The 21,407-nt window shown below is 36.4% G+C and overlaps 2 protein-coding genes across 2 annotated transcripts; one reads left to right on the top strand and one right to left on the bottom strand.

The window, feature by feature from the left end:
- The first annotated feature begins 308 nt into the window (after positions 1 to 308).
- Positions 309 to 7,503, top strand: LOC132556545 (homeobox protein notochord-like). The gene is made up of 3 exons (XM_060220956.1): positions 309 to 738; positions 6,725 to 6,875; positions 7,308 to 7,503. Exons 1-3 carry the CDS (start codon positions 309 to 311, stop codon positions 7,501 to 7,503), a joined length of 777 nt encoding a protein of 258 aa, XP_060076939.1.
- A 6,627-nt stretch (positions 7,504 to 14,130) lies between these two features.
- LOC132556572 (macrophage mannose receptor 1-like) lies at positions 14,131 to 19,461 on the bottom strand. Its single transcript, XM_060220984.1, has 5 exons — positions 19,401 to 19,461; positions 18,142 to 18,224; positions 15,832 to 15,925; positions 15,128 to 15,574; positions 14,131 to 14,363 (listed from the first exon to the last, which is right to left on the bottom strand). The coding sequence occupies exons 1-5, from the start codon at positions 19,459 to 19,461 to the stop codon at positions 14,131 to 14,133; spliced, it is 918 nt and encodes a 305-aa protein (XP_060076967.1).
- Between the last annotated feature and the right edge of the window lie 1,946 nt (positions 19,462 to 21,407).

Genomic DNA, 21,407 nt, shown 5'->3' with positions numbered 1-21,407 from the left:
CATCACTCCGTACAGGCGTATAAATGTCATGTAACATCTTGGTTTAATCATATTATCTGTCTTTAAGACTTTTGGAAGAAGCAAACGTCCCGCCTGAAGTAAAACCATAGTTCGAGTTGTACAGTTAGGGTTCTGGTGCCTGCCTAGACGTTATCTCGGTTATTTTGTGACGTTTGACATATTCTGCCTGTTTTGACTGTATGTTAAACATTGATTTGATGATGAGTGCTTTTTCTTATTAACTGAAACAAATGATTTTTTTCTAACTTGATAACTAAAGTCTAACAGTTAATAGAAAACTTTCCAGGATGAACACCACGGCTTATTCGCCCTACCAGGTCTCACACGGATTCTGGCCCTTTTCTACATGTAATATGAAGCCCCTGGAGCTCCCAATTCATCCGGCATTTATACATCATCCTTATCCCAATTTTAATGTGCAGTGTGTAAACTCTGAATCGACACCGAACACGACAGTCCGTAATAAGTCCGACTCGTTTACCATTGACGCCATCCTGAGTCGGGATCGAGTCGATGAGATCCAACATTCTCCGAGCGAAAAATCCGACCAATATTCACCGAAAAACCAACATGTAATTAAAGAAAGTTCATCAGCATCTCGAAGACATGCGCGACTCCAGGAAAACTGCCATCCCTACAGATCACCTAGCAACAGAAATGTTACAACACCAATATCACATCCGAACAAGAAACAGTCCAACACTAATCCAGTAAAAGGTAAGGTTTTATTTCTAATCAAATTACTAATTGTACGTTTCATTCCGAAAATTCATTGGCTGTAAAATACTTTCCACATAACACTAAGTTGGATAATTTGTTTGCAATATTGAAGTCGGTCCATATTTTATCGGACCCGTAGCTTTTTCTATGAAGAAATTAACACTGAGAATCGTTTCGAAGGCGAAACATTCAAAATAGAATAATTTGGGTATGATATTTGAAGATATAAAATAAATGGCGGGGAAATATGGAGTGGAGAAAATTAAGACCCATGTACCATGTGTTCGTTTTCATATGTGTAATTCGCTTTGATACATTTTATGACCTACCTGATTAAGAATTGTACACTTACCAATCTCATGACATTTAAATTAAGATCTTTCTTGTAAGTTAAAAACCTAAACAAACTATAAAATATAACGATTAAAACCCCTCCGTCGGTCATCTATTTATGAGAGTGAGAGTAGCATAATGTCAACAAAAAAATCATGTTTTTGCTTGTTTGTTATTTATTTTTCGTTTGTTTGCTTTTTGTTTTCTTTTCTAATGTATAAATATATACTTTATTCTATGAATTAAGTGTATGATAATCTGTCATACCTCAAAATCCGAAAATAATTTTATAGTAAGTGATCAAGCTTGGACATTATACTTCATTGATGCCTAAAGATTGTCCGTCAAATTTCTAAACATATGAAGTATTTTAAGATACAGGTATACAGGTTTAGATTTATTAAGCATTTAATTAAGAACTCATACAGCCTTTTAATATCTACAATAACAAGTCGCATACATGTTTTGAAAAAAGTAAATATATTCAATTTCTTTCTAGAAGTTTTCGGTTTGTTTACCATAGCCCCTTTGTTATTTTAAACAGTATATGTGAGTCTTTTATATTGTCCGTTTGTCTGATGTTACATTCTATTTATTTTACTTTTTCTATCCACTATATGTTGGTCCTGATGGCCATCTCTGTGTTGAAGTGCCGTTAAGTATACAATGATAACAAAGACTTATTTAAGTTTCTTTCGCTCTGTATGTCGGTGTCATGGAGGATGAGGTTTCGTCCTGTCTATTTCCATCCAAATTGTAATAAATTGTTTTTACAAAATAGAATTATTGTATGACAGAGAATTAAAACTGAAATTGGTAAAGGACTAAACTCGCCCCCTACTATATATTACTTATTTTTAATTATGTTTGAAACAAAGATAATAAAGCGTCTACATTATGGATATCTGAATGACACTGAAAATATTTTTCTTCTTATTAATTTTTCAATCTCAATCAGCCAGCCTTTATTTGGTATTCGTAACAGAATTTTAACACTGTCAGTCTGAAAACAGTCTACATTGTATAGATACGAATGATGCTGAAGTCCGTCGTCATGGAAATCACTAACTTCGTCTTATTTTATTGAATTTCTAAATATCTCCCATTAAAATAATCCACTAAAGAAAATATGTAGTGAGTTGAGCTGGAAAAATAGCTTTGTCGTATCTACTTCAGCTTTAATCTCATTCCATTTTATTTCCCAATCATCTGAAAACTGAGGATGTATGAATTAAATCTATGGGAATATACAATGGTTGATACAGTGTGGGAGGTTCGTTAGATCTGGGATCTACAATACCACTTTCCAGATTCTGGGATTCTGTAATTCAATGTAAATTATCAGACTGGTGAAAACTACAAAATATATTTGATTATGAAATCATCTAAATTTTGACTTTCCGGATTTTCCTCAGACGCCTCCTCGGTTTCAATATTTACGTCGTTGGCATCACTGACGAGTTATAGAAGGGCGAAACATCTGTATTACGCAGTTTAATTATTTGTTTGGAGCTTCTGTATCTAAGGTGCTATTCACGTGTATGTCTCCCTAAGGTGTTGGCCTACGTAAAACTTGGCTGAAGATACGACGTGGTTTGACGCTTTCTATCCGTCGTGGTGTACGTTTCTCATGAAGCTGACAACCCTGTCTCTGCTGTTGTGGTGGTGTCCATGGGTAAAGATACTTTACCCTGATTGCTCTGGGTGACATGCGACGGGTCTCCCGTCTGTTGTTTGGTGAGATAGTCACCAGCTCCTCCATTTGTACATCTGCTCAGAATAACTATTTAGATCGATCTTCAGAGTCTACGATGGTCTCTTTAGACCTCCCTCCAGACACTTTGAGGGCACCTAACACCACTCTTAACGGTCCGTGAGAGTCTCTCTAGGCCACTCTTTAAGGTCCGTGATAGAGTCTTAAGACATTTCTCCAGAGTCTAACGGCGGCTCTGTAGACCGCTCTTTTAGGTCTGTGAGAGAGTCTTTAGATCTCTCTCCAGAGTCTATGAGAGGCACTTAACACCACTCTTTAAGGTCTACCCGAGTCTCTTTAAACGACTCCACAGGGTCCAAGAAAGTCTCTTTAGATGTCTCTCCAATGTTAAGATCAACTAAAAAGCCTTAGTCTCACCTTCAAGAAAACATTAATATATATAGAATGCATGTGAAATATCTCGGACACATCTGGCCCTTATGCAGGAAATGGGTTCTGTTTCTGAATCTAGAGTTATTTGTTGCAGTTTATTTTTAACTGACGTCAATGAAATATGAGTGGAACGATGACGTAGAAAAACAAAAAAATATGTAGCAAAATACAATTTAAAACTTAATAAGCTATTTGTGAATCAGGATGTGTTTGAGGCAAGGTAAGACTTAGCTTCAGCAGTGTAGGAGATGTTCTGTGTTATAAGAAGTGTATCGGTGTAAGATGTAGTTGTTAATTTGAGTGGATAGAATGATCTACTAAAGCTGTCAGACTTCAAAGTTTAATGTCAAGTCAGCTTTATTAGAAATTTTCTAAAACGTTTCCCATTGAGATATCAGTTACATAGATAACTTTACTCTTATCTCTTAACGGAGAATGTAACGTTAAAAACATCCCACGTGCTCTAAAAATAAAAGTTCCACAGAGTTGGAATATTTTCCAATTAAATACAAATTTATAAAATCGTCAAGTTTGTCTGATTGTATTTATGTGGTAGAGAGTTGACAGTAAATTACACCTGAAACGATCTTCATTTTGTGTGGATACGCTGAACAATAGAAACATCAGGGATACAATTTATCGCAGTATATCTTTAGGCCAGTAATTAAAGACAACACTGGCCCCCTGCGAGGACAAATAGATCAGAATTATTCCGGAACAACAGGATATCAGCCTTTTCAGAATTTAATACATCATTTGTAAAGCGGGTGCTATTTGGGCCACCCACCCTTCTCTATTACAGAAGCGTCAATGACTATTTATTGTGTCCGGGGTACTGGTAGGGTGCCCGACGGGGACCGTCACACTGAAATTATCACAACATGTTTCAGAAACACCAAGCTGAATGTGTTTTTACTGGTATTTCGAAGATAAAATATTGTAACCGCATAATGCGTTCTAAATATTTCATGAGTATAGAGTGAATAGTAAAACAAACTCAAATCTTCCCCTGTGATTTAAATAAGCTGTTTGCAATGGCTATAATTCCTAACAGTTCAGTATTAATATTCCAAAGTGTCTTTACATTCACCGACGCCTTAAGGGAAGCAACGTACCACGGTGCCCATTGTGAACCCCAATGCTTGCTCACTTTATTTGGTCTGAAATGAAATCGAGTGTCATTTAATTTTGGATTGAATTAATCAATTTTGTAATTATTCTGAGATGTAAGAACTCGTAAGAGACTTTTTAGAGCACTACTTCTCAACGCGCAGGTGTGGGGTCCTGATAAGGTGACTGTGGCTTTATTAGTACACAGGGTTTGAACGTGAATGACGGGTCTTGACGGAAGGACATTCACACTTGTAAAGTAACTGGGTACAACATTTTTGGGGTTATCGTAATTAAAGAGAAAATTAAATGAAAAAAAAATAAATGACGGAAAGAATCAAATTAGATAAGATTGAAATCAATATTGAGAAGACAAATTCCAAATTTACAATTAATGAATGAGCGATGTCTTCCATATAAACTGTGACGTCACACGATAGAATCATATGAATGCTATATATCTAGTATTTACAGGATAAGCTCTGTGAGACGCTTTTTATGATGTAAGGTATACTGAATATGTAAATTACAGATTTTATGATAAAGAACAGGATAGCGAATAGAATATACGGGAAATTCTGTAAAGGGATTAAAATGGAGAAGGAAATGTACACGTCATTCTTAGTTTTAAACACACATACACTTTTTCATAACGTTCTGGACTATTATGAGTATCATGTCGATTTAAATCAAACAATTTTTAAATTTTCAATAATGATTATTAAAGTCTGACTCCCAGGTATTGGTTTTATCTCAATTACATGGGGTCATTTCTAAAGTTCGTTTCTTTTTTTTTCTAATATACGGTATGTCTAATGTTTGTTGTATAAAATCAGAAGGGGCTAAGCAAATTCCAGGCCATGAACATTTCACACGAAAGTTGTCCATATTTTTTATGACCTGAAGTACCTGTGTGTAATAGATGGCTAACAAAGATTTAGTTTAACAGGCTTTTTTTGTGTGTTACCTTGTTCAACATTAAGTAAGTTCATGTGTACATTTCTCATCACTCTATTTAGGAAAATAACACAGGAAAACGATATTTCATATTCACACCATATAATTTTAACTTATTTAATTCCTTTATTTGTAGAAAAAAAACTACAAAAGAGTTCTATTTTCCGTAGCACTATCTTAAAGGCCTGTTCTGTAAACATACGTATTTATTCCAGTGCTCTATGCAGACCCAATGAGCTAACTAGATGGTAGCATAGAAAACATTTGTTAGATAAATACACGTGTTTGTATTGTGTTTATATCTTATTACGAAAAGACACCCCATGATTTTGTCATATCTAGAAAGGAATATTGACACGAATGTCATTTAAGTACATATAGAAAACACAAAGAAAGTTATTCACAAACATCTGCGAACACTTTTGAATTGTTATTGTAGGCGAAAATATTGACAGGACTCTGCTGGTGAAGGCACTTATTGCTAAAGTGCCTGATAAAACCCCCTCAATGAAAAGTAAACATGGAATACATATAATTATTTAACTACAGACCCGTAATTAGATTCGTAATTATATTAAAATCCCACACTAACGGGCATGGAAACTTTAAATGGAACGCATCCCGTAATGATACATTCCGGATAACGGTGGCCGGACACCAACAAGCTTTTACTCTATTCCCAAACCCAGAATGAAAAGCAAGTGTTTTGTTGGAGTGTTTGATTCAGATTGGATCAATATATTACGAGAATAGGCCTTTGGTTAGTAATGAGGGACCCATATAATGAATAAGATCATAAAAACGCAATGGAGATCAAAAAGGCGTGGCTGGGCGTGGCCGAACTTTTAACAGTATAGACGTAAAGGGCCTCACTAATACATTTTTCAGGTGTTCCACAAATAATTCTCTACAAGCACAGAAGGTTTATTTGAAGACCTTATTGTCAATTCTTTACATCCAATGTTAGTAGAGAGGATATAATAAAATCATTTTTTATAACAAGTTGGGTTTGAATAAATTTATAACAATGCGATCAGAATTAACGTGACGTTTATTGAACGCCACTTAATGCTTGGCCAGGGGAGTGTCATTGTGTTCTTTCCAATACACTCATTAGCACTAATATTGATTAACATTACGAGTATAGCTGCCCTTTTTTCGTTTAAATATAAACACTTATGCGATTGATGCATTTGGTGAAAGTGTTTTAATAAGTGCAAAAATCAAACAATATCTTAAAATGTGTAGCTCATCTTAATTGTTCATCATTGATCTTTCTATTCTTATTCTGTTTATGCTTTCTAGACCTGAAAGAAACAATATGCTATTTACAAAAGTTCATAAATGTAGACATGTTTATCATCGATACACAGACCATAGCAGGTACCTATTTATCACTATTTTTTTCAAACTGTTTGTTTTATTATGTGTTCACAGATAAAGCAGAATCTACTTTAAATGAGTCGAATATAAAAACAGACTGGAAAACTGGCAAGGGCAAACGAATCCGGACAATATTCACCCCAGACCAACTAGAAAGGATGGAGGCAGAGTTCGAAAAACAGCAATACATGGTTGGCACGGAACGGTAAGAGAAAATGACATACATCTATCTAATAGGGGTAATATTGGTCATGGCAGCGTGTGGCTAAATTTTGATCATTGCCCTGTTACCTGGTTAATTGCCTGGGTTGTGACTCGTGGAGTTGTCCATTTTCTGTAGACACCTTCCGATGTAAATCCCCACATAGACAACCAGTAAAGCGTTCTATCGTGATACCCCAGACTCAATTATCTCTTTATTACTTATCATGCGAACGAAGTATTATTAAATCGTTATCAAAAAATCGAATGAAAAAAAGGAAAATAAAAATAAACGTAGCATCATTTTAAATATCGTATACGTCACTATAATGTCTGTATTCCCCTTAGTCATAGATGGCCTATAGCCCCAGTGTTGGTCAGTATAACAACGGTCCACTTTGACTTCCTTCTCAAATTTCTTTTCTAACTATTACAGATATTATCTGGCGTGCTCTCTCAGTCTCACGGAGGCCCAGGTGAAAGTGTGGTTTCAGAACAGACGTATAAAATGGAGGAAGATGAACCTAGAAAAACAACAAGCAAAATTGGCGTCTTTTGACTTATTTCGAGACGTAGATGGTGAGACAGACTCTATCGCCAGCGATGACGATGATAACCGGCCTCCGCGGTAATCAGTAACTAGGTCAACCTTAACCCTTTCAAAGAGTGGTATATTAATAATGACATTTGACCTCCAACCTCGAACAGGTAGTCATGAACAGCTACACAACTGGTTACCATGGATACCAATTCAACCTGGTTGTCTTTCTTACACAAGCAATTGATCTCGTAGTAACCATTAAAGATTATTCTGTTCTAACTGCTGACCATGTAAAACCCACGATGCTGCGTTGTTTAAGATTTTCCTGTCTAATGCTCAATTCCATGTGTATCAACGCAATATCAATTCAAATAGAACAATGCCATCGACTGATGTGTCCATCTCTACATACCTGAATTGAGCAAGACTTGATGACGTGCGGACGTCCAGTGAGTGTATGATTGATTGGTGAATGTTTGACGTGATCAAGCGCATAGTGCTGCACAACATGTAGAACAACGCTGTATATATGTGATGATTAATATTGTATAGACTATGTGATTTCATGGTAATTATATTTATGAAAATTGTCTTGTTTTCTTTCTTTAATTGCGTGCTCCATAGATTGACATACATTTTAAATCCGTATCTACCATATATTCAATAACAATTTGATATCAAATGTATTATCAGAAGTGCTCTAGTTTCCGTGTCTTTTAGTAGTGACCACGGTGTAATTAAAGCTAAACAGACAACGTTAAGAGATACAAATCCTACGTTACACTACAGTATTGGGAACTTCATAATAATGGTAAAAACACGAATAAATTCTTTGTACGATCAATTATGATGCATTTTCTGTAAGATATCACTGTGATGCCTCATCAGGCTGACTATTAAATGAATAGTCGTTAATGTTAAAGCTAAACAACTGTAGATTAGGATCAAGATATTTACGTAGAAATTTCCAAATTTGTACGAACTTCAAGGAACCGATGTTTGAAGAAGAAGAAGAAAATAGATAAGATATAGTTTGTTAATTTCCACATCTACAAGTTGAGCAATATTACAATTTTTCGTCCTATTTACCGGTGTGTTGCCGGTAGAATTACCAATATTATTCCAAGAGGTCACCATCACTTATTATGTGATAGCTTCATCACATCATAAAACAACTAGATTAAGAAAGAAGGTATAGCTGGAGAACAAAGCCCAATTGGATTATTGTCCAACTTGACGTATAGATAGAATATTATGCCCCAAACACTAAAATATAAAAAAGATACAATTTTTTGAAAACCATATTCTTCTTTTTCTTTAAAAGAATGCATTAATGTTCAAAATGACGTTAACTGTTCACAAACGTGACTACGTCAACGACATAAAAAAGAAAATACTGGCATTTTTTTAATCACAAGCAAAACTTAAGGAAAAAGAAATGAAAGAAATAAAACCTGAACAGGAGAAATATTCACACGGATACCCTTAGATAGGTAGAAGGAGGAGTGTCTACTGCCTTATCAACAATCTCCACCTAGAGCTTGTTCAATCTAACCAGAAATATCACGTTCTCAATTGAGAACAAGGTTAAAAACAACAGAGCTACCGGGCTGACTAATGAGCATCAAACTACTTTATACCGTACAGAAAAAAACTTAGATATGTAGAAATATTGAGTGATTTATCAGTCAGCTGTCGACATCATTGACGAAAACCTCATAATGTTAATACCATAGATCGAGAAAGCTGGGATATAACTAACTAAAAAAGCCTAGTATATACGATGAATATGGTCAACAGTTTTTTTATATATAAACAAATAAGGAAGATTTTCAAGGAGAAAAAGAAGAAGGATAATTAGACCAGGTGTTACAGAAGAATTAGCGTCTGTTGCTTCAACTACGGCACCCGCCATCTCAATATTGGTCAATCCAAGTAAGTAATGCTACCGCCTCAAATGAGAACAAGGTATGCAACAACGGACCATCGGTCAAACTAATGAGCATCAAAGAAATATGATACCGTAAAAACCGCAAATCTTCCCTATAATTATCATCAACCTCTCGAAACCCTGTGTTGTGAGTTTGTCCGTCAGGTGTCAACACTTCGCAAGAAAATCGTGATATATCGGGCCCTTGAATATCGTATCAACTGCGACAGATATTGAAGAAAAATATAGAAATAAGTAGCTGATGTAGAAAAGTCTGTCCTCATCTATTTCCTACTCTGGTGATTAAACTGAAGAACTGAAGGTATTTGTGACCTATTTTGATAAGATCTTTGATAGATTTAGCCTCGAATAAAAACAACATCAGGCCACCCAACAGCGGTAAGAACATCAAGGACTTGGAAATGTAACCATATCAAGTCAGCTGAGAGAGGAGTGCAGTTTGTTCTCATGGGGATATCATTAGTCTGTTGAATATTTTACCTCAAAAAGCAATAAAGATGAAGTCAACCAGACACGTGTTCATTTACACATTTTTGTCCTAAATAATTCCTTCTTGGCTTTAGACGTATCAGATACTATATATAATCGATGTGACGAAGGACTACAGAAATTTCCAGACAAAACAGGTAAATTAGAAATACTTTACAATCCAGTCAAAAATACAAATACAGACACGTTATATTGTAATCCACGGTATTGACTGTGCCAGGAATGTTACAAATCATAGATATATGAATACTTATAAGAGTAATTAAACGAGGACATCTTTACCCATAGTATATATGATAATAGGTCTCTGTATGTACGAGTATAGTCCATCTATTATACTTAGATATGTTGAGAAATACGTCACACAAGGAATATAATTATTGAGGAATGTGACAAAGTTCGATGTTAAAGGGAAACCAGACTTGATTAAGAAATACCGAATAATTCAAATGACCAATTTTCTTACTTTAGAATGTGTTATGAATTAGCTCAAATGTATCCTAATAACAGGAGAACGTTATATGTGCTAGTGTGTGTATATCTGTGAGACAGCTTGAGGACTGTGATGTGGTGATGCACCAGCCAAATCAATAATAAGTAAAAAAAACTTATTTTTTCAAAGTCTAGTTTATATTTGAAAACGTCAAAAATGTTCCCTTTAATACCGATTAAGTATATCTACACATATAGCTTTCTTCTATGCAGATGTAAAAACAACCTCAAGCTGTCAAACTGTTCAGAATTTCACTGAGATTCAAATTAGGTTATAGTACAATCACACTGGATTAATAAATCATACTCTTCAAATGTGTGATCAAGGATTTCGATGGTCTAATAAGTAAAATAGAATAAGAGAAAAACATCCACAATAAAACTTACTATGTCCCCGTGGTATGATAAAGAATGACATCCTCTTAATGACATTATTCATCATACTCACTTAATTCCGCATTAAGTCTAATGTCGTCATTAAAACAGAGCAAACGTCATCATCGCTCCATGATATCATTCGAATGAGTTGAAACGGTTTATTGTTTTAATGCAGTAATTCGTCCGAAAAGCTTATCATTATATATATAGATATATATTCAATACAATTTTGCCACTCGATTGGTGTGTAATAAGTACATCTATGTATCTAGTGTAATGTATCGTCATCAAATGCTGAATGATTATACTGACACAAAAAATTATGTGCTTTCAATAGTTGTAATCATTTTTTATCCTGTAATGGAAGAAGTAATGATAATTTGTGTCGTTTTCGTCGCGAATTTTTTATGGGGTCTCACAGACAAGTTTTACGACTTATTTAACACACTCTTACTAAATCTTAAACCTTCGGATCTGCATATGTTTGCGTGTATGTTGTATAGCGTTTAATAGTTTGGTTTATCATTGCTTTACGTCCTCTTAACAGTCAGTGTCATTAATAGTATAATACAGTGTTTACTAATTATAGGATGGTTTGTAGACACATCCGTATACTTTGTTGTTTTATACATACAATATATATATAATGTCCACTTTAAAAACTTACATTGATACCACAGCGATACCGAACATTTTCTGCTGTCTACGTAGTGTGGCAGTTGTGTACTAAACATTTAGCAGAATAATCCACTGCAACCAGTATGGATTTTATGACCAATATTTTACATGCATTTAAATAATAAAGTTTGTAGTTTTCAATTTGTACTGACATGTGATTGCTTATAGATTTGTCGGGTGGTCAAAACGAGAGACACATGTTTACAACAGATTTCAATTAAAATCGATCGGCACATTCCAAACTCACAACGGACAATAACGTCCGCTGATGTTTATAAATGATTCGTAAATAAGTACAACCAATGACAGACAATGTAATTAAGCTTGAAACAGGGAAGTAAACATGGTCGCCTTGCCTGTCGTAGTGACAGCTCCTCCAGTACGAACTCAGGTTTGGAAACAATAATGTCTCCATTCGACGTGTGCATTTTTGTCGGGGTCTATCGTAAGCCGGGATAAATTAATACACCATATAGAGGTTTAATGATAGATACTCAATATCGGAGCTCTTCTGCTTAATAATGATGAGGGTGTATTAAAGTGTCGACACTCTTAGTCTTGTTGGAACACAATACTGCCTCGTCCTCACACCAATAATTGGCAGAAAAACTCTCGTATTATACAAACAGTGACAATCAAGTGTGATTTAGTATGGCCATCGTCTACAAGGGTTTCATTTAAACTGTGGAATATCCTCATCACATTACCATATTTGACTGAGCCATGCTCGTGCTACGTCCAATTTTAATATAGTTGAAATTATTAATTATTTCATTTACATATCTCGCTATGCTAGGCTTTATATGGGATTCTGTCTAATACAGTTACCCATATTGATTTGGAGTTCGCTAACGATTAAAATAAAGTACAAGTTCTACCAGCAAGTTTATAAATAAATTAACCGCTTAATTGGTTTGATCTCAGTGTGATGTCTGTCCGCATCACACACATTACAAGTTGACCACTGTTGATTTCACGTTGTCCAGATACATTGCACGTGAGCGCTCCAGTCATGGAGAGTTTTATGGACAAGAAATGTAATGTTTTTCTATGTAGTGTTTGAATGGTTTTTTATGCACACATTATCGCTTTTATCTAGATTTGATGTCGTCCAAATGATGCTCATGGAAAAATGGAATCGATTGAAGGCGGAAAAGAACTTTGGGATAATTACCTCGGTAGGTGACTAGTCCATAATGATGGATAGCGAAGTCATTACAAAGGGTAAATAATACATGTAGGTAAAAAAACATAACAAGGTAGAAAACCGCCCCCAAACTAACAAACATCTCATACGATCCCTGGCAAGTTTCTGTCGTATTACTAAATACCATTCGTTATCTAATGTGGCAGTTCAGTTCCAAATACATCTGATTTGTTTCAATTTAGGATTTTTTTTTCTTTTTAAAGTAACCGAGAGTGATGTAGTTCTCATAAAATCGTGCAATTTCGTGTTTCCATAATAGAATAGTACATTTACTTTACGTAGATATTTTTATTTGGCAACCACATATCATACATTGTGACAACACCATGTTTTCCTGCTAAGCGACAACTAAACGAAGGGAAGCAACTCTATAGTTACGTTCGATACCGATGGATGGGCAAGTCTATCCGATGAAGTAGAAAATCATACTATCGCCTTGTCGAGTAATGACTCTTTCTCTTCACATATAGTAATTATACATTAAGTCATACCGTTTTTGATCACTCGTAATAACACCTACAAGAGCTATGATTGACTGTAGGTTCCTATCGTTTCAGTTCTTATTTTACATTCATAACTTCATAACTTCATGGAGTAACCTTGTTGCAAATTTACATTTTTTCCAGTCTAATGAATCTTCCATTGTTTAATTCCATGTAAAATTTACGAAACTTGTAATGAATTTTTTTATTTTCCTGGTCAGAGGTTTCTGAGATTTTTTTAGAAGTTTTATATTGGTTGGATAAGCGACTGATGTAAAAGAGTCTGTCGTGTTACAGATTTCCAGTTTTGGTGGTTTCAATGTATATACGACGGACGTGGCCAATACATTTCTTGTTATTTAAAGACAAAACGTCATCATTATATTTGAAAGTGAAATTAAGCAATTTTGTAAGAGGCGTATAGATAAGGAATTTGAACATGTGTAATGATTTCTTTTGAGTATTGATATGTGTAGTTAGATATACGTCTAATATCATCATATAAGGAACACCTGGTATTGTTCTTGTACTTTTTCAGGAACACCTGGTCTTATTCTCCTTTGATTATTTTTTCAGGAACATTTGGTATTGTTCTTGTCCTTTTTCAGGAACACTTGGTCTTATTCTCCTTGGATTTGTTTTTTTAAGGAACATCTGGCCTTACTCTCCCTGTACTTTTTCAGGAACACCTGGCCTTACTCTCCCTGTACTTTTTCAGGAACACCTGGTCTGATTCTCCGAATTCGAGCTTGAATTATGATTCTGTTGCCATGTTGGTATTTTCTTGATATTTATTAAGTACATTGTGATTTCTATCGAGTAAGTAATGGTTTCGGCGGTAATCCCATGTAAGTTGATATTTTCCTGTAATTACTACTTAGTTAATGTTGATATTTGTAGATGTTGTCACTATCTTTACCGTCATGGGTAATATCTACTGATTCCATGCTGATTATGACAATACCTCAGGTACTCATTAGAATGCAACACTAATTGTTTCATTAGCACAACTTTTATTTCATCGAGATATACGCTTGCGTTTTATAAATCTATTTGACAAATGAAGTTTCTGCGTTCCTCGCAGTTGTCGTCGGACCAGGTAAAGTTCCTATGGAGGTCAAGCAGTGCACAGTGTTCCCTGTTCAGCGCGTTGTCAGGCTCTTTTGGCCCCCAGTTGGCGAAGTTTACACTGCCCTGTTGTGGTAGCCACATCCATTCCCCTTCCACAGCAAGGTCGGAGAGTCCGAGCCAGAACTGTCCAGGCCAGTAGTTACCTAGGTTACAATAAATAAAGCAGTGTTTGAAAACATTGACGAAGTGAAATCAATGTATCACCATTAAAACCAGGAGAAAGATTAAGAGTTAATATCATATAGTACTAATGGGCTGTTCCTTATGCTGATATGGTCTGTGTCTAATACACATACAATTTGTGCACTAAGATGTGTGTCTTTATTCACTTTCCTTTATGGTAACAATCAGCTTCACCTGTCTGTGGTACATACCGCAAATGATTCGAAGTGTGAATTGCAGCAGTGTTATTTCCTTAATAGACAACAAGTCGCTATCATGATCACACGGAGATACATTGTATTTCCTTAATAGACAACAAGTTGCTATCATAATCAGACGAAGGAACATTCTATTTCCTTAATAGACAACAAGTCGCTATCATAATCATACGGAGAGACATTGTATTTCTTTGAATTATATGAAGTCAGATGTGTTAGACACTCGTTAGCATGTCTGGTGGTTTTATGTAAACACTACAATTGAGAGTAATGCTATCTAGAATGACATGGTTGGTGTCGTCGATGAAGCAAGGTTCGTTATACCCGTCTAGGATTTACATGTATGGTCTTATCAGCTTTGTATTTTCAAAATCGTGCAAATCTTTTAGCGTCGATTACAAAGTTTGGAGATTGAATTACTATTTTTTTTCATTTATGTATTCCCTTAGTGGTTGTTATCAAAATTGGGTAAATTACATCTGCTTAGTAACTGTGAAACTGACATGATATACATAAACAGATCATACCAACTGTGATCTGCCAGGCACCACTGGATCCGAAACCAGTTGCAACAGCAACGTAATTGACCTCGTGAGGAGCAGTGTCGTTCCACATCATGAACTGGCTCTTCCCTACAATGCTGCCTTGGCCTACACGGATAATATTATTTGCCCAGCTGATCCAGAATGGCCGATACTGAGAGCACGAGAGAGGATGTGGCATTCGGTTCTGAGTATCCATATGCGCACATTGTTTACAGTCTCGGATGACTGACTGCACATCACCCCATCCACCAATTACAATTTCGTAAGTGTTTCTCGAGTCGACGCCCTTGTCCTGTGATAAAGCAATATGGGCATCGTGACATGCCTTTACTTGGAAGGTGAAGGAGGTGTGCCCAGTCACGTCCAGTCCCATGTCGTGTAGGTAATGGTAATGGTAGTCGTTTCTGGTACTTAGTTGGAAACTTGACTCTGTTAATCAAAACTGCAGGATCATGACCTTGTGTGTTTTATTTATACATGGAAAAGTTTAATTCAGCTGATATTGGCTCATTTCTTTTTATTTTACAATAACAAATACAAATAAGAATATCCGGTTAAATCAAACATCAGAGACAACATTCGTTTGGCTGGAAGCATATGATGTCAGCGGTTCTGTACCAATATTCTATCACACTTACCCTATCCAAGCATTATCAGGATGCTCCTTTGTCATAAAAATACGTTACCGTTATAATGCTGTTTCAGGTAGTTGACTATAAAAGACTGTTGCTCGGCTGTCTCGATGTAAGCAATGTGACCATTCGCAGTGTTACAGTAGCCCTAAATACAGACATGTATGGTCAATTAACACATCAAAATTGCATTCTTTATCAGACAGTAACAATAAGTAATATCTGTATTTCTATAAATATACTATCCTTTCAATCAGAGCAAAATGTTTGTTGGTTTTTGTCAACTTTTGTGGAATTACTATTGTTATAAACTAATTCGTCGGTATATAGCTGTAGTTGTGTTGTCGGGTTGTGTTGTCGGTACAGATCAGTTATTGTTTTGTCGGTACATGCCTATTGTTGTGTTGTCGGTATATGCCAGTTGTTGTGTTGTCGGTACATGCCTGTTGTTGTGTTGACGTACATGCCTGTTGTGTTGTCGGTACATGCCTGTTGTTGTGTTGACGGTACACGCCTGTTGTTGTGTTGTCGGTACATGCCTGTTGTTGTGGGTACATGCCAGTTGTTGTGTTGTTGGTACATGCCTGTTGTTGTGGGTACATGCCAGTTGTTGTGTTGTTGGTACATGCCTATTGTTGTGTTCTCGGTATATGCCAGTTGTTGTGTTGTCGGTACATGCCTGTTGTTGTGGGTACATGTCAGTTGTTGTGTTGTTGGTACATGCCTGTTGTTGTGTTGTCGGTATATGCCAGTTGTTGTGTTGTTGGTACATTCCTGTTGTTGTGTTGTTGGTACATGCCTGTTGTTGTGTTGTTGGTACATGTCATTTGTTGTGTTGTTGGTACATGCCTGTTGTGGGTACATGCCAGTTGTTGTGTTGTGGGTACATGCCTGTTGTTGTGAGAACATGCATGTTGTTGTGTTGTCGGTACATGCCTGTTGTTGTGTTGACGGTACATGCCTGTTGTTGTGTTGTCAGTACATGCCTGTTGTTGTGTTGACGGTACACGCCTGTTGTTGTGTTGTCGGTACATGCCTGTTGTTGTGTTGTCGGTACATGCCAGTTGTTGTGTTGTCGGTACATGCCTGTTGTTGTGGATACATGTCAGTTGTTGTGTTGTTGGTACATGCCTGTTGTTGTGTTGTCGGTATATGCCAGTTGTTGTGTTGTTGGTACATTCCTGTTGTTGTGTTGTTGGTACATGCCTGTTGTTGTGTTGTTGGTACATGTCATTTGTTGTGTTGTTGGTACATGCCTGTTGTGGGTACATGCCAGTTGTTGTGTTGTGGGTACATGCCTATTGTTGTGAGAACATGCATGTTGTTGTGTTGTCGGTACATGCCTGTTGTTGTGTTGACGGTACATGCCTGTTGTTGTGTTGTCAGTACATGCCTGTTGTTGTGTTGACGGTACACGCCGTTGTTGTGTTGTCGGTACATGCCTGTTGTTGTGTTGTCGGTACATGCCAGTTGTTGTGTTGTCGGTACATGCCTGTTGTTGTGGATACATGTCAGTTGTTGTGTTGTTGGTACATGCCTGTTGTTGTGTTGTCGGTATATGCCAGTTGTTGTGTTGTTGGTACATTCCTGTTGTTGTGTTGTTGGTACATGCCTGTTGTTGTGTTGTTGGTACATGTCATTTGTTGTGTTGTTGGTACATGCCTGTTGTGGGTACATGCCAGTTGTTGTGTTGTGGGTACATGCCTGTTGTTGTGAGAACATGCATGTTGTTGTGTTGTCGGTACATGCCTGTTGTTGTGTTGACGGTACATGCCTGTTGTTGTGTTGTCAGTACATGCCTGTTGTTGTGTTGACGGTACACGCCTGTTGTTGTGTTGTCGGTACATGCCTGTTGTTGTGTTGTCGGTACATGCCAGTTGTTGTGTTGTCGGTACATGCCTGTTGTTGTGTTGTCGGTACCTGCCTGTTGTTGTGGTGTTGGTACATGCCTGTTGTTGTGTTGTCGGTACATGCCACTTGTTGTGTTGTCGGTACATGCCTGTTGTTGTGTTGTCGGTACATGCCTGTTGTTGTGTTGTTGGTACACGCCTGTTGTTGTGTTGTCGGTACATGCCTGTTGTTGTGTTGTTGGTACATGCCTGTTGTTGTGTTGTTGGTACATGCCTGTTGTTGTGGTGAGGCGATCGGCATTCCAGCTGATATAATTTTTTAGTATATGCAAGCTAGTTGCATGCTTTTCTTTGTATGTATTTATTGAGGAGATTCATTCCGTACTTATAGATCAGTTGTCTTGTGTCGTGTGTTTATCTATACATACAGGACAGTGTATTCTATACTCTGAAATCAGCTGTTTCGAAAGGTGGTTTTCACACTGTTTCTGTTTTACAGTCTTCTAATACATACCAATGCCCCAGCCCATGTTGCTTCTGTGTTGGACACATAAAAACATCCCTCGTTGTTGACATTGAAGCCTGGAGGACAGCCGTCTAAGGACAGAAAAGATATATAACTACAAGCCAGAGTATATGTAGCGACGAGCATATGTTGGCAATTTCATCTCACACTATTGTCTTCTTTCGTATATTTCCGCGCGTGTAATAACATAGTTGGGGTGAAGATGGGTTTAAACAGAGAGAACAATGGAATAAGATATACAAACTGGATGGTTCACTTCTACGGTGATCTTAAATGAATTAAACATGTTTCTTGACGTGAGCAGCAGAGCACCATTGAACTTAGATCCCAGAAAAAACTACTTTGACGTCTAATGTGGTTTTTGATCGTGCGGTTTTGATTCTAGAGTGCCCGTCACTTCATGTATAAAAGGTTAGGACCGACCGTGAACACTAAATGCGGGTTAAACTAGGAACAAGTGGACATTCCCGGTTCTTAGAAGTCACTCTGAGGGATCAGATTGGGAGGTTGGGAGGGTGGGGTATAATAACACATATAAAGTCGAGATGACAGTTAAGGCAAGCGAATGTCATAACATTAACATCTGATCAATTTGGTTAAGTTAGAAATGACCAAGGTATTTACCTTGCCGTGAGTTTTGTTAGAAAGCTGTTGTATCACTGCGTCTTAAAACGTCATACTATGGCAATGAGGAAGTGTTTACACCTTAATATATGTAAGGTATAACAAGATTCAAAAACATGTATCCGATAAAGGTTGTTGTTGGTGTCAAAAATGTCAGGGTAGGATTTTCCAAGGATTAAACGGAATTTAATTGCTTAGATAATGTAAATATTCAGGTAAAGATAATGAAAATCTAACCGTAAAGAGAATGGATTTCTAACCGTAAAGATAATGAATTTCTAACCGTAAAGATAAGGATTTCTAATCGTAACATTATTATTGTTACTTAAATACAAAAACGTATTAAAATTGTTATTAGAAAAGGAACTTATTTTCATTACAAATGTTAAATCAAAAAGATGCTTATTTCAAAAAGTTATTTTTCAAGGCTGAGAAGAAATTATGAATAAAAAAGAAGAGATAAAGTACCTGACAGTGAAAGTTGAGCGAAGTGTACATGATCTGTTTATAAATTACACTTGAGCAATCGTCTTTGTTATGTAAATAAACACGTATATAGGGCAACATGTTTCTCGTTATTAAATCAACGTCTTACTACCAACAAAATAATGGTACAAACTCACCCTGTGCTAGAATTGGAAGGATCAAAGTGAAGACCAGAACCAGCGGATATAAGGACGCCATTGTTAATGTGCCAGTAAGTACGTTATGGTCACGAATACACACATTAAGAGCTTCTATCTCATGACAGGGGGAAAATTAACTTCGTTATGTATACTATTTAATTATTTTATTTCTATTTTTCAAGTAAAACACCTATTTTGAAATATTTTGGATGAATTAATGAAATTATTTACTGCGTGTCTTTATTCTGTGATAAGATATCGGTTAATAGTTTTGTGGGCCGCGTTCAGCGACATTTGTGAATATTCACAGCCTTGGAGTCAATCACGTGGCTCTACAGACAAAGTGCTAAAGTAATGTCACGTGTACCAGTTTTTCATCTTATGTTTTACAGTTATATATTAATACAGGTATGCTGAATTTCTTAGCATTTACGGTAATTAAAATGCCACATTGATTTCCGTGATTCTTTTTTTATTATCATTATATCAATCATCAAATTTTCACGAAAAGTCTGTGGAAATTTAGATAAATACATAAATAAACCATAATAAATAAATAAACATTGCTACCACTATTGATAATATCATTTCGATGTATTCATTATTAACCGTTTGCTCTACTCTCAAAAAGCGAATATATGTTGAAAATAACAACTTTAACAGTATACCGTATAACGCATCTAGCTATCCTTGTACTTCTTACACACAGAAATAGTAAAACCATATGCATACGTAGTCATACACAATTGTCCTCTTATGTCGCTGTTTTTAAGATTTTCAATAATCATTGTCATTTTCAATTTTAACAGTGATAATTTCATTGGTAGCTTTAACTGTATAATGTTCCATTCTTAACAAACTGCCATTACCATACTAGTCTTTAAAAAATGTATGTTGGAATGGAATATTTTTTTCTATTTCCCTGACGCGGATGTTCAGCATCAATGTACTGCAGATTTTTAATACCGAAGTGCCAGAATAGCTAATAGAACGCTACATCAGCAAAGAAACATGGTAGTAATCGCCATTAAATTCTTTATGCCTACCTTAGTGACAGTTCTGTCTGCTTATTCGGTGTCCCTGTACCAACTTCTCCCTCCAGTTTATACTTTATACAGACCAAAGTTAACTGATGTGATGTCCCTGTATACTTTATACAGACCAAAGATAACTGATGTGGTGTCCCTGTATACTTTATACAGACCAAAGATAACTGATGTGGTGTCCCTGTACCAGCTTCTTCCTCCAGTTAACATTTTATACAGACCAAAGATAACTGATGTGGTGTCCCTGTACCAGCTTCTTCCTCCAGTTCATACTTTATACAGACCAAAGATAACTGATGTGGTGTCCCTGTACCAGCTTCTTCCTCCAGTTTATACTTTATACAGACCAAAGATAACTGATGTGGTGTCCCTGTATACTTTATACAGACCAAAGATAACTGATGTGGTGTCCCTGTATACTTTATACAGACCAAAGATAACTGATGTGGTGTCCCTGTATACTTTATACAGACCAAAGATAACTGATGTGGTGTCCCTGTACCAACTTCTTCCTCCAGTTCATACTTTATACAGACCAAAGATAACTGATGTGGTGTCCCTGTACCAACTTCTTCCTCCAGTTTATACTTTATACAGACCAAAGATAACTGATGTGGTGTCCCTGTATACTTTATACAGACCAAAGATAACTGATGTGGTGTCCCTGTACCAACTTCTTCCTCCAGTTTATACTTTATACAGACCAAAGATAACTGATGTGGTGTCCCTGTACCAGCTTCTTCCTCCAGTTCATACTTTATACAGACCAAAGATAACTGATGTGGTGTCCCTGTACCAACTTCTTCCTCCAGTTTATACTTTATACAGACCAAAGATAACTGATGTGGTGTCCCTGTATACTTTATACAGACCAAAGATAACTGATGTGGTGTCCCTGTATACTTTATACAGACCAAAGATAACTGATGTGGTGTCCCTGTATACTTTATACAGACCA

Source organism: Ylistrum balloti, unplaced genomic scaffold (assembly GCF_031769215.1).
Source record: "Ylistrum balloti isolate Yb309-2 unplaced genomic scaffold, AGI_CSIRO_Ybal_v1 Utg370578, whole genome shotgun sequence".
Classification (NCBI taxonomy): Eukaryota; Metazoa; Mollusca; class Bivalvia; order Pectinida; family Pectinidae; genus Ylistrum; species Ylistrum balloti.
Note: the sequence above shows the minus strand (reverse complement) of the source record. Positions and strands in the feature narration are given on the sequence as shown.

Excerpts from the sequence above, each read along its gene's own strand:
- LOC132556572 (XM_060220984.1), bottom strand. The coding sequence starts at position 19,461 with ATGGCGTCCTTATATCCGCTGGTTCTGGTCTTCACTTTGATCCTTCCA. Across the intron at positions 18,225-19,400 it reads CCTTCCAATTCTAGCACAGG|ACGGCTGTCCTCCAGGCTTC; the intron begins GTGAGTTTGTAC and ends TTCTGTCCTTAG. Across the intron at positions 14,364-15,127 it reads TGCCTGGCAGATCACAGTTG|GTAACTACTGGCCTGGACAG; the intron begins GTATGATCTGTT and ends ATTGTAACCTAG.
- LOC132556545 (XM_060220956.1), top strand. The coding sequence starts at position 309 with ATGAACACCACGGCTTATTCGCCCTACCAGGTCTCACACGGATTCTGG. Across the intron at positions 739-6,724 it reads CAACACTAATCCAGTAAAAG|ATAAAGCAGAATCTACTTTA; the intron begins GTAAGGTTTTAT and ends ATGTGTTCACAG. Across the intron at positions 6,876-7,307 it reads TACATGGTTGGCACGGAACG|ATATTATCTGGCGTGCTCTC; the intron begins GTAAGAGAAAAT and ends TAACTATTACAG.